Raw genomic sequence first — 13,209 nt, forward strand, 5'->3', positions numbered from 1 at the left:
CGCAGCGAAAGTGCGGAACTGAAATGGACGGTGGCGCGAAAGTGCGGGAGCGGATCATGTGATCGCTCGTTTTTTCCTCTCTGCCGGAGATTTCATCATCCGGCTCGTGTGGCTCGCCTCCGTGCGCGTGTCCGCCGTCGCTCCATGCTGCTGAGAGCCGCATCCGCCCTGCTGTCGAGACTCTCCTCCTCCTCCTCCTCCTCTTTCGCCGCCGCACTCCGCACGGCTCCAGCGCACTGTCCGCTCCCGGCCCGCCAGCTCTCCCTATCCGCTCCTCTGTGCCGCGAAAAGCTCCAGACGAAGAAGAAGAACAACAAGAAGACGAAGGAGGAGGAGGAGAAGCTCAGCCTCAGGTTGCTGCCGCCACAACAAGGAGGGAAGATGGACGGGAACGTGGAGGAGGTTCTGGCCCCTTTGAGGCTGGCCGTTAAAGAGCAGGTCGGTTACACAGTATCCACTGCGCGCTCCCGGGGCGACTTGCTTTTACATTCTAATTCCCCGGATGACTCTTTAATATATGAGGAAGTACCTCACCGGCGGTGGCTGGCAACCTGCCCGGCCGGTTTTTTTTCCACACAGCTCAGTGATTTAAATTACAGCTCAGTCCGGGGCCCTAAGGGTTAAATATAGTACATTTATCGTGTGTGCGCGGCGTGTCAACGACTTCCACGCGTCAGGTGGAGCAGGTTTGGAGATTTCTGTGCAGACCCCGAGCGCCACGACTCGGTGTCAGTCAGTGTTGGGGTGACGGAAGCCCTCGCGCTGCCTTTTCCGGGTTCACTGCCGCCTCTCTTCACTCCCGAGTCGAGTGCCACGTCCGAGCATCTCCGTGTTGCATCAGCGCCGCCCCAGATTCGGTCCGGTCCGGTGTGTGACAACGCGCTGCGCGCGAGGCGAAGCAAAAGTGCAGTAGAAATAACCAGGGGCTCAGTTCCACCCAGGACAGTCAGTCAATCAATCAATTAATTAATTAATTGGAACATCGATCTGTAAAAATGCCCCTTTTCTTGCACAGTGAGGTCGCACCGCTACGGGTCACTACATTTTTTCTTTTATCTCACACACTATGTCTATGTTACAATTATTTACCCATTTCTAGAGCAGCTGGGTAATTTTACCGGTGCACTTTAGTTTAAAAATGGTCTTAACACTCACCTCACTTCACTCACTTCAGTTCATGTCATGTGTAAATGTTCACCCTCTACTTTGAGATCATAACTGTTGAATAATGGATGAACCTTCACACAGCTGCTCCTGTCATGTAGATGTTTAAAAAGAAATTATCAGGAAGGTGACCGGGAATCGTCGATATTCGGATCAAGTTTTTTTTTTTTTTTTTTTTTACAGCTGCTCGTGTGATGAACACTGATTTATATGGTGGAAAGAAACAAACTGCGCTTAAGAATCACACGTCTGCATCTAAGTGTCTCTTCCTGCTCATGTAATGAACACTGTATTTTCTACGAGATGTTTGTCGCTTTGGAGAAAAGCGTCTGATAAATGAATCTGTGTAAATGTAAGCACTTTGCTGAAGGCTCCAGCACCTCCGACCACCTCGATACCAGCTACCCCCCCTCCCCACCACCGTGACTCCCATTTGCTGCTGTCAGAAACAGTGGTATTACCTGTCTTACTTTAAACATTTAGTGATGCTTTTCTCCAAAGTTACAATTCCTTCCAATTTTTCACCCATCTGTATAGCTGGGTAACTTTTCCTAGAGTAATTCAGGGTAAGTACCTTACTCAGGGGTACTACAGCAGGAGTTGGGATTTGAACCCAAGTCCTTCTGAGCCCAGTGGTGGCAGGTGTAATCGTTACGCCACCTGCTGCCCTACTGCTCCTTTACCCTGCTCTGCACTGGTGTCCCATCTAGGGTGTACCCTGCCTCATTGCCTGTGCTTCCAGGGTCTGGACCCCCCCCTGCACTGGAGGAATGGTTATTAGATTGATGGGAGGATGCATCTTTAGTACATTTTATTTTTTTTTTTTTTTGCATGTTTTCAGAATTTGATCGGATTCTTTCTTTTTAGGGTGACCTGGTGCGTCGACTGAAGGAGGAGAATGCCCCTGAGGTGGATGTTGGCAAAGCCGTCGCAGAACTGAAGGCTCGCAAGAGGATCCTCGAAGCCAAGGTGACACAAATGTGTATCTTTTACAGGAAACGCAGTACTAGTGAATTCGAACTGCTCACTTTTCAGGTGTCAAGCCTTTAACTCTGAATGCTGTGTACTTGGCTTTGAAATTCAGCTTGTTTTTCTGCCACACACACACACACACACACACATTTTCTGAACCTCTTGTCCCATACGGGGTCGCGGGGAACCGGAGCCTAACTCGGCAACTCAGGGGCATAAGGCTGGAGGGGGAGGGGACACACCCAGGATGGGACGCCAGTCCGTCGCAAGACACCCCAAGTGGGATTCGAATCCCAGACCCACCAGAGAGCAGGACCCGGTCCAACCCACTGCGCCACCACACCCCCCAGCTATTTTCTGCCACTCTTTAAAGATAAATAAATACACAGATTTTTTGGCTTGCAAACAACACAAATTTAAGGGAATGTGCATGAATGTGTCTTGTACATTTTTTTTTTTTCTTTTTCCTGACTCCAGGTATGATTTTAAACACTTCCGCTTTTTATTAACAGATTATATAATACCGCACCGTAATTCTGATGAACTTCGAGTGTCGCGTGAACGTAAGGAATGCAGGAGCCCTGTCAACTGGCAGGTATTGAGTGTTCATAATTCTTCCCATGTGCTCTGTAGGAACTGGCTCTGCAGCCCAAAGATGACATTATTGACAGAGCCAAGATGGAAGACACTCTAAAGAGGCGCTTTTTTTATGACCAGGCCTTTGCAATCTATGGCGGTAAGGGGGCAGCATTCAGGAAACTTCCGTCTTTTCTGTTTATGTCCACAGAATTACAATGATGGCAATAAGGGCAGGAACCACCCTGTAGGTACCACCCTGTCCCAAGTCCCAGTGCAGTTTAACATACCGGTTTGCCTTCAGTCTAAACATCCCCGTTCGGCATTTCCCGTGACTCGTGGGACTTGTGTTCTGCGCCAGGTGTCAGCGGACTCTATGATTTTGGTCCGGTCGGCTGTGCTCTGAAGAACAACATTCTCCAGGCCTGGAGGCAGCACTTCATCCAGGAGGAGCAAATTCTGGAGATCGACTGCACCATGCTGACCCCTGAACCTGTTCTGAAGTACGTTTCCGTCGGCAGCCCAACTCTGCACGTTACACCCGAATCGCCGACGCAGTTCAGAAAAGTATCGGCATGTTTGAATCCATACCCGTTGTGACTGTGTAGGACTGAAGCGTTGGATGGCAGCTAGAGGTGGGAATGCAACAGTAGGCACACTGACATTGGCAATATGGTTAATTGTTGGTTGTTTGGTGGTTGCCTGGTGGTTCCTGGACTCAGCTGCACTGTGCTGATATTTCTGGGTTTGAAAACAGGCACATATTAACTCTGATTTTTTTGCATGGGGGCTGTATTTCCAAGCAGCCACCATAGGCCCGGTTTCAGAGACAGTAGAGTCGTAGACTTGCATTTGTCTGCTACCGCAGTTATTTTGTAGTCCGGAAACGTTTACCTTGCCATTATCATTCTTTAGTTAGTCGATACTGTTGTCCATGACAACTCATAATTTCAGGATCGTTACAGTATGTTAGTGCTTCTTAGGGGTGCATGGTGGTTCTCAAATGATAATCTTAAATGAAGTACAGTGTCTGATCTGTTTGTCTCTCTTAGGACTTCGGGTCATGTGGATAAGTTTGCTGACTACATGGTGAAAGATGTCAAGAATGGAGAATGCTTCCGAGCCGACCACCTTCTGAAAGGTACGCCCAACGTGGCACTTAACAAGACTTGTTCAGACTCGCATCTTCCACCATAACTGCAGGTCAATTGGTGCTTTGTTTTAGTTGGAAAGTCAAATACCAGAAATGGGAATGTCGGTGTCGACATTTGCGTTCCGTTTCGAAGGATGGCACGAGTTGTCCAGGTCAACAGGCTGAACCCTCTCAGGCTTGCAGTGGTTCTTTCGCTCAAGAGCCTGCATGTAGGGGAGCGGAAGTGTCTGGATTTGTAGAAATCACAGCTGTGTGTGTAAAGGACTGCACCACTTGCACTGCTTTGCTTGTCAGCCCCTCATTTGGTCTGATGCCAGGTTTGAAGAATAGAGCAGTAATTTTTTTAAAATTGAAACTTAGGGCCAGTCGTATTCCAGTGCCATATTCTTCAGAGTACGTCAAGTTGCAGTACTGAATTTCTTGTACCTCTTAACTGCAGTGTACCAATTTTTTTCCTAACTTTACATTTATTTATTTAGCAGACACTTTTGTCCAAAGAGACTTCCAGTGAACTCTATGTAGTGTTATCAGCCCACACACCTTATTCACCACAGTGACTTACACTGCTAGATACACTCCTTACCCATCACTCATCCATACATCAGTGCAACACACTCTCTCTGTGTCACTCACACACTATGGGGGAACCTGAACAGCATGTCTTTGGAGTGTGGGAGGAAACCAGAGCACCTGGAGGAAACCCATGCAGACACAGGGAGAACATGCAAACTCCACACAGACTGAGCGGGGATCGAACCCACGGGCTCTCGCACCACAAAGGTGCTGTGAGACAGCAACGCCACACACTGTGCCGCTCTAGCAGGCAAGTCTACTCACAATTTAGTACAAGTGTTGAAGAAAACAATGTAGTAATATATATATATTTTTTTTTTTTTTTTTTTTTTTTTTAAAATTTAAGCTCACCTCCAGAAGTTGATGTCTGACAAGAAATGTTCTGCTGAGAAGAAAGCTGAAATGGATAATGTGATCACTCAGGTAATTTTCTTTATATCTCAACCGGGAACAAATATTTTTGACATGCAAAGGTATTGTTGCTCCAGGGAATAAAAAGGCTTAAAGCTACAATAGGTGGCCTTGAATTTTTTTTTATTTTTTTTTATTTAATTGCCTATGATGCAAAAATCAAATCAACACTGTAAAATAATTAAAAGAGAAAATGCCCTAGGAGTTAAAATACTAAGAAAGAAAACATCAGGTGGCTCAAATGGGATTGAAAAACATAACAAACATGTCAATTGTGAAATAAATATGACTGAATCTCTTTAAGCCCCTCCCAGTAAGGGTTGAATAGCTACATCTGCTCCTTGTTTCACTTTAGTGGGTCCCTCCCCAGGTGCAGCTGTCAGTCCACAAGATGGGGCTGTGGCCGAGGCCCTTTGCCTGCCGCAGAGTGTTTTAGAGCAGTCGATGCAAAGACTGTAACGCAGGTTTGCAGATGAGGCTGTTGCAGAGATTTCACTAATTGACCGTTCGTTTTTAAATACCTGTCAGTTTTCGATTAGTAAATCATTCGCTAATATTCACATTTGATGAGTTTGGAGAAACTTTTGCGAACAGTGAACGTTTTGGATGCTCTTTATTTTAATATAATTATCGTAGACACCCTGCCTTGCCTGCGCTGGTCTCCTTGAGACTTCCTTCTCACCCCCTGGGAGCTACAGTTATTCTTCAGTACCCTCACAGATGCAGAGCATGTCATTGTACATGTATAACTACGGTAATTGCATCATGGGCTGTAGGGCAGAAGACTCATGTCAGTTTCAGCAGCAAATTCAGAGAACTTGTATTTTCTGATATTAGTGAGCACTTATTTGTGGTAGGTTAAATTTCATGAAAGTTACATTACTTCATTTTGCAGATGCTTTTCTCCAAAGAAACATAGTGTTTGGATACTTACAATTATTACCCCATTTATATAGCTGGGTAGCTTTTACTGGAGCAATTTGTAGGATAAGTACCTTGCTCAAGGGTGTTACAGCTCGAGATGATACTCGAACCTGCAACCTTTGGGTCCAAAGGCCGAAGCTGTAACCGCTAAGTTTCCAGCTGCTCTGAGAATTGAAATGTAACTGTCACCACCAAATTCTTCACTGAGAAGATGGATTCAGACAGGTTTTAAAAAAGAAATTGGTTTCGTTATATTGCAGCATAGGGGCTTTATATAGTGGTTTTATATATATTGTTTCATATGAGATTTCATGTATTTTACGTGACCCCTCAAGACTAGCATTAGTGTGGAAGAAAGTGCCATCTTCACTGTGTGCTCTGGAGTCCGGCGAGAGTGTATATGCATACAAACTGGTTTGAACAAAGCAACAGTATCTGGACATCACAGCTCACCCACAGAAATAGAGACTTTCTCTCTTGTACATGTACACCAAAGAACAGGTCTTCCATTAACAGGAAAACAAAAGTACTAACAAGATAGCTGTAGGCCCTCAGAAACATTGCAGGGGATTCCAGGGAATTCCACTAGTGTTATGTGGATCCTCTTATCAACACCCCATTCTTTCTGTTAGTCCGTTATGCTTGTTGATATTAGCGTGTCCCGTTTTTGACTCTTGTCTCTCCCTATCAATAGCTTACAGTTGCACTTCTACACCAGATACAGTAAACCTCATTTTTCCCAGTTGCATGCTTGATGGGGTTCACGCTAAACCTTGCCTACCTCTCAACCTTTAGGATCATTTACATTTACATTTTTCACTTAGCGTACGCTTTTGTCCAAAGTGACTTACAACAAATACTATGTAGTGTTACTAGCCCACACACCTTATTCACCAAGGTGACTACATTGCTAGATACACTACTTACAAGGGGTTACTCATCCATGCATCAGTGAAACACACTCACTCCCTGACACTCACGCACTATAAAACTTATTTCATTTGCTTTTTCTGCAGCAGGTATACACAATGGGGAAGCACTGAAATAAATACTTCTGACTGGGGTACGTCTCCAGACAGAGTGGTCATTGCATTGCTTGCAAGTTCTATCTGTAGCCTGTATACAGTGTTCCTCTCAGTGACTCTGGGAAGCTGAATTTCCCTCTCTGAAGGAAACCAAGCCAGTGGAAGCTAGTTCTCACACACACACACACACACACACACACACACACACACACACAAAGTATTTGCTGTGATGCTGCCAGTCATGACTGCAGATGATAATGCCGTTTAGATAAGCTGCAAACTTTGTCAGTTGCTGGAATGTGGTCGGTGCCCCGTGAAGCCCAAACAGAAGTACGACAAATTGGTGTAACCCGAAAGGAGTCGAGACAGAATTTCGTTTCCTTGGACTGCTTGAACTTCCTTGGATGGATTCTTTCACTTTCGTGTAAGCAACACAGAATGAAACAGAGCCATCAGATTTACACACACACACACACACACACACCCCCTTTCTGAACCACTTGTCCCATACGAGGTCGCGGGGAGCCAGAGCCTAACCCAGCAAATTAGGGTGTAAGGTTGGAGGGGGAGGGGACGCACCCAGGATGGGACACACCAGTCCGTCACAAGGCACCCCAAGCAGGACTTGAACCCAAGACCCACCGGAGAGCAGGACCCGGTCCAACCCACTGCGCCACCTCGCCACCACGCCCCCCTCAGATTTAGAGAAAAACAAAATAGGATTATGCAGTTTTATTGTGGGTGTTTTTTTTTCTATTACTCCCATCTCCAGATTTAACAGATCGAGGTAATACAATTGTTATAACTTATCCTGGTCATATTTAGCAACCTCTCAATCTAATAGTATTGATACCAGGAATTTGCTTAAGCCAGACAGTTTCACGTCTTTGATGGTGATATCGTAGTTTATCTAATGGGTTTCGGCACCACTTGTCACACAGTTCTTGAGGGAGAATATGGGCCTGAGCACAGGTGTGTGCTGAAAAAAAAAGTTGGTTCATTCTGTAGTGGCACAGGGGCTTCTGTGGGCCACATTATATATTTCCTGTCTATAAAATGAATTACATTTTTACTGGGGAATTCTTGTAAGTGTGTTAAATAGAAAGAAGGACAAAAAGGCACCGATGTCGTTCTTTCAGATGGACAACTACAGTCAGGAGGAGTTGGCAGACCTCTTCGTGAAATACAACGTCAAGTCTCCCACCACAGGGAATGATCTCACCCCTCCCATCTCCTTTAACCTGATGTTCCAGACTTCTATTGGACCTGGGGGCAACATGCCAGGGTAGGAGGCAGCAACGGATATCTTATAAAGGGGATATTAAAAATACATTTAGGAATATCCATTGAGATTTATAAGTGATAAACAGAGAAATTAACCACCTTGTACTTATAGTCATAATGAGTGCATGTGACATTTTGCTGTGATATGAGCACAGATTATGAGTTTTATATTATTTGGATTAATTCATTATTAAATATTTATTCACTGCAGCCCATTGGCCGTAGTGCGCAGTCAGTCTTGCACTTGTCCACCTGAGTGTTTATGCTGCAGCTTGTTTGGATGTGTGCAGCTACCTGAGGCCCGAGACTGCTCAGGGAATCTTCCTCAACTTCAAGCGTCTGCTCGAGTTCAACCAGGGCAGATTGCCCTTCGCTGCCGCCCAGATTGGGAACTCATTCAGGAACGAGATCTCGCCCCGCTCCGGTCTCATCCGGGTCAGGTGAGTCCGTGGCATTCAGTTTGCGGAATGCCTTAAGGGCCCGAAATGATGTTGCCAAGGGTGTCGATTGTGTGGCCTCGAGACTAAGTGAAATGGAGAAGCTTAGTTAAAACAGAGCATGATGATATTTGTTTCTGCACATGCGTTTACAGCGCTTCTCAAAGTGAGATCGAGGCTTGTGCGACAAGCTGAACCAATGAGTCTTCATCAGTGTGGTTTCAGAACTAAGAACTCCTGTTTTTTGTTTGAAAACGTTGTATTTATTTATTTTATACATCAGAATGTCGCTGTTACATTTTTTCTTGTGTTACTGTTTAATACCTTTCTCATCTGTTTTAATAGCACTTGTATTTTATAATGAATTTTGATCTATGAGTTATGCTAAATGATAATCTAGAAACGAAAACCGTGACTGAAACAGGTAGTTCACTGCAGTGTGCTTGAAGGAAATTGCTGTAATCTCGTCCTTTTCCCACATGTAGAGAGTTCACCATGGCAGAGATTGAGCACTTTGTGGACCCCAATGAGAAGGTCCACCCCAAGTTTGAGAGTGTGGCAGACCTGGAGATCATGCTTTACTCCTCCAAAGCACAGACCAGTGGCCAGTCAGCCTGCGTGATGAAGCTGGGGGATGCGGTAGATCAGGTAGGAGAAGCAGGACCTGCAGTCCATGAAGGTCTGCACCTCAGGGAGCAGAAATTGGAGATTCACAGGAATGAAGGAGCCGTCTTCTGTCAATGTAGATGTGGATAAACAATTGTTAATGTTGTTTCTTGGTAGAGGCAAAGCAAAATGACGTAGAACTCCACTTGTTTTATTAATTTATTTGTTTCTTTTTTTGGATTCATGACTTAAAATTGTTAAACTTCCATATTGTGAAGAGACTGAGATACAGTGTGTCCCTCGAACTTTCTGGGAGTGTGACCATTGTAAGCCTTTGCCCTCTTTGTGTTTCAGGGGGTGATCAACAACTCCGTCCTGGGCTACTTTATCGGGAGAATCTACCTTTACCTGACCAAAGTGGGTGTGGCCAAGGACAAGCTGCGCTTCAGACAGCACATGGACAATGAGATGGCCCACTACGCGTGCGACTGTTGGGATGCTGAGACCAAAACTTCTTACGTAGGTCCACTTTTACGAGGTTCTTGACCACATGCTTTGTTAGGTTTTAGTTTTGGGGGTGGGTGATTTGAACATTCAGACTTTCTTCATCGGCAGGGCTGGATTGAGATTGTAGGGTGTGCTGACCGCTCCTGCTACGACTTGAAGTGTCACGCTCGTGCCACCAAGGTTCCTCTTGTTGCTGAGAAGCCTCTGAAAGAACCCATATCCTTTTGACCCTGAAACTCGCAGAGATGCACCATATGGCCACTGCGCATTTCCACAACCCTACGTAGTCTTCTTTCAGGAACAGCACTGGTGTCTGTAATCTTAACATCCCTTTTTAACTTTTTGATGTTGCGTCTCAACAGCTAACACCTTTTTGAGTATGTCCCTCTAGACACTCCTTCACCCCTGTCCTTAACTGCGCTGCACAAAACGGTAAACGTCGTCCAGTTTGAGCCAAGCAAGAGCGCTATTGGCAAGGCGTACAAGAAGGACGCCAAATTGGCGATGGAGTTCCTGGCTGTCTGCGATGAGTGCTACATCAGCGAGCAGGAGCAGCTCCTCACCGAGAACGGGTGAGGCTTGAGGCTGTCCGGTCAGTCTTTACAGCTGCGTATTGTGCTGTTCGGCCAGCAGGGTCATGCTCGTTAGGTGGCTGGTTAATATGTTTTGATCTTCTACGCAGGGAATTCACCTTCGAGACAGAAGGGAAGAGTTTCACGCTCACCAAGGACATGGTCAGCGTGAAGAGGTTCCAGAAGACCCTGCATGGTACGAACACCTTGCGTACAGTTGAACATTGAGATTACGGAACCAGGCAAGAGAATTTTGTTAGTTTTATCAGTCCCTCCTGTCCCGAATAGGAGGGAATGGAGGGAATGATGAAAGGGTGACCAGAATCCAGACCGAGACCTGCTGCTTTACATTATAACATCAGTTACTGAAGAACTAACTGGACCCCCAACCTATTTTCAACACTTTGTTTATAATGATTCTCTCCAGTGGAGGAGATTGTTCCCAACGTCATTGAGCCCTCCTTTGGCATTGGAAGAATTATGTACTCCATCTTTGAGCACACATTCCACATCAGAGAAGGTGATGAGCAAAGAACGGTAAGGAAGGGGACCGAAGGCAACGCTTTCACACTTTCTCAATGGTATTACATAGCAATAGTGGTTATTCCCTCACTAGTAAAACTTGAACTTTTTTTTGTCTGATTTTGAGAATAAAAGCAAATTTCAGCAAGTCTTGTACTGTATATTGTCACAAGAAAACATTGTCTTTCCCACGGTTTATCTCCCTCCCTCTCTCCTGTCTCGCAGTATTTCAGCTTCCCTGCCACCGTAGCGCCCTACAAGTGCTCCGTCCTCCCCCTTAGCCAGAACCAGGAGTTCATGCCTTTCGTCCGAGAGCTGTGTAGGTACACATCTGTCTTTTGACTGGGAGGGACATCTCCTGGATAGCAGTGCTGGGTGTAAGAACGTAATGTAAAGACGTACTATGTTTACCTTACACATAGAGCGGGACCCGGCCAAGCCTGCCGCGACCCCCTCGAGACAAGCGGTTGTTGGCGATGGATGGTTACTAAGCTTTGTAGGAAGTTTATTAGTTAAGAGCATTATTTTTGCAAGCATTTTCACTTTACATGTTTTTCCTCAACCAAGTGCCTAAAACTTTTGCACAGTACTATATTCATTAAGCCAACACTTTTCTCCAACGCGACTTTCAACTTTGAGCTACGTCCACATTTAACACAGAACATGTATATTGTATTTTTGCTGAGATTTACGTCGCTTTGGACAAAAGCGTCTGCTAAATGAATAAATGTAAATGTATACAGGATCATTATTTCAACTTTAAACTTAGAACTTCAAACTAGTGCATTGCTTTGTAGAACAAGTAATTTCTTAATAAAAAAAAAAAATTAATTTACCTGATTTCCTGAGAATAGCTGCTTTCACGTAGTATGTATAGTTACCGTGACGTGTGAGTGATTTGAGTGCAGTGCTACAGAAGTAGAGTAGAAAGCAGAGTGTGTAGAGAATAGTGTGTCTTACACCTTCATCATTCCCTCCTTCCACAGCTAACGCAATGACCAAAAACGGCGTGTCCCACAAGGTGGATGATTCCTCGGGGTCCATCGGCAAGCGCTACGCCCGCACCGACGAGATCGGTGTTGCGTTCGGCATCACTATCGACTTCGACACCGTGAACAAGACTCCTCATACGGCCACGCTGAGGGACCGTGACTCCATGCGCCAAATCAGGGCAGAGGTAGGACTCAAGATAAGTTTACTTAATGGTCAGGTGCCCGTAGTATTCATGGTAAACGGCTCTCTGGATTTTATGGATGATTTCATTGCTGTTCATGACATAGATGAGTGTCACCCAAGAATCCTGGTTGCCTTGTCACTGCAGATCTCTGAGCTGCCGGGCATCGTCCGAGACCTTGCCAACGGGGGCACCACATGGGCGGAGGTGGAGGGCAAGTACCCCATCTTTGAGGGCCAGGAGACGGGCAAAAAGGACACCACCGACGAGTAAATCACGAGAGCAACCAGCCCCCTTCCCAGCCACGAGCAACAGACTTTTGTACTGTCAACGGGAACAATTTCGTCCCGAATTTAACTTCCCAAACTGTGTGCACCAGTGAAAGTCCCACTGTCTTCACGGCTGCCACGACAACTGTAATAGAATAAAAATCCATCCTCGATATGTAATTATTGTGCTTTGTGTCTAATAAAGACTGCCTCCTGCCTGCTTGTGAATGTAATAGGTTCAGATTTTAAAGAGGTTTCTTCACTGTGAAACTATCACAGAAATACAGTGGATGCTAAAGATGATACTGGTAACTGGATCCACATTCTTTAAATACCATGAATGTACAGTTACTAATAAAGTCCATGTCGTTAGGAACATCTCCTCAATCCCTGTGCTCTGCTTGATGGAATTAAGATTGGTTTGACTTTGGTGCCCTGTCACCAAGCCGACTGCGTTGGAAATAGCGGAAATGGCGCATTTTCAGCAGTTTTAATCAGGAAAGTGTGCGTTAATAACATGTCCGAGCTTTTAAATTGCTTTTAATCACAGTCTCTCTCATTTTTATTGCCACTCAGACTGAAGGTGGAAATATTCTCTTGTCGGTTATGGCCTTTCCTCACATTAGTGGTAGATTGTACACCTTTTCGTGTCATCCCACTTTCAGTGGTTTAAAAAAGCCAAAGCACATGTTAATTGTGGAATACTTATTTTATCTGCACCATTATAGGGAACCAAGTGGGATAAAATTCTCTCCATCAGTTTCCTCTGTGGGTCATTTATTAATAGGGTGAACACTGCAGATCATCCATGGGAACTCTATAAATACCTACAAAAGGTTATGGACGACTTACATTTCACATTTGCTCGCTTTTACAAGAGTGCAACTATGATTGTTTCTGGGTTCTTTGGCCTTTTGCCTGGTGCATTTTCACAAACAGGAATTACATTTATAACGACTTCAGTTAATCATAAGTAACAGCTTGTATGTATTGAACATGGGTTAAAAATACTTACGATTCATCTTTCAGCAACAGAACAT

At 45.1% G+C, this 13,209-nt stretch overlaps 1 protein-coding gene and 1 non-coding gene across 2 annotated transcripts; both read left to right on the top strand.

Annotated features, from left to right (window-relative positions):
* The first annotated feature begins 64 nt into the window (after nucleotides 1-64).
* gars1 (glycyl-tRNA synthetase 1) lies at nucleotides 65-12,389 on the top strand. Its single transcript, XM_018741767.2, has 17 exons — nucleotides 65-438; nucleotides 2,032-2,133; nucleotides 2,770-2,872; nucleotides 3,074-3,215; nucleotides 3,765-3,853; nucleotides 4,785-4,861; nucleotides 7,938-8,083; nucleotides 8,373-8,522; nucleotides 9,005-9,167; nucleotides 9,480-9,644; nucleotides 9,741-9,848; nucleotides 10,059-10,204; nucleotides 10,315-10,400; nucleotides 10,632-10,741; nucleotides 10,952-11,045; nucleotides 11,713-11,903; nucleotides 12,048-12,389. Exons 1-17 carry the CDS (start codon nucleotides 145-147, stop codon nucleotides 12,171-12,173), a joined length of 2,292 nt encoding a protein of 763 aa, XP_018597283.1. The 5' UTR covers nucleotides 65-144; the 3' UTR covers nucleotides 12,174-12,389.
* On the top strand, nucleotides 3,413-3,547 carry LOC114910995 (small nucleolar RNA SNORA84). Its single transcript, XR_003797842.1, has one exon. It is a non-coding gene; the product is annotated as a small nucleolar RNA SNORA84 (small nucleolar RNA).
* Nucleotides 12,390-13,209: the final 820 nt, after the last annotated feature.

Source organism: Scleropages formosus, chromosome 7 (assembly GCF_900964775.1).
Source record: "Scleropages formosus chromosome 7, fSclFor1.1, whole genome shotgun sequence".
NCBI classification, from domain to species: Eukaryota; Metazoa; Chordata; class Actinopteri; order Osteoglossiformes; family Osteoglossidae; genus Scleropages; species Scleropages formosus.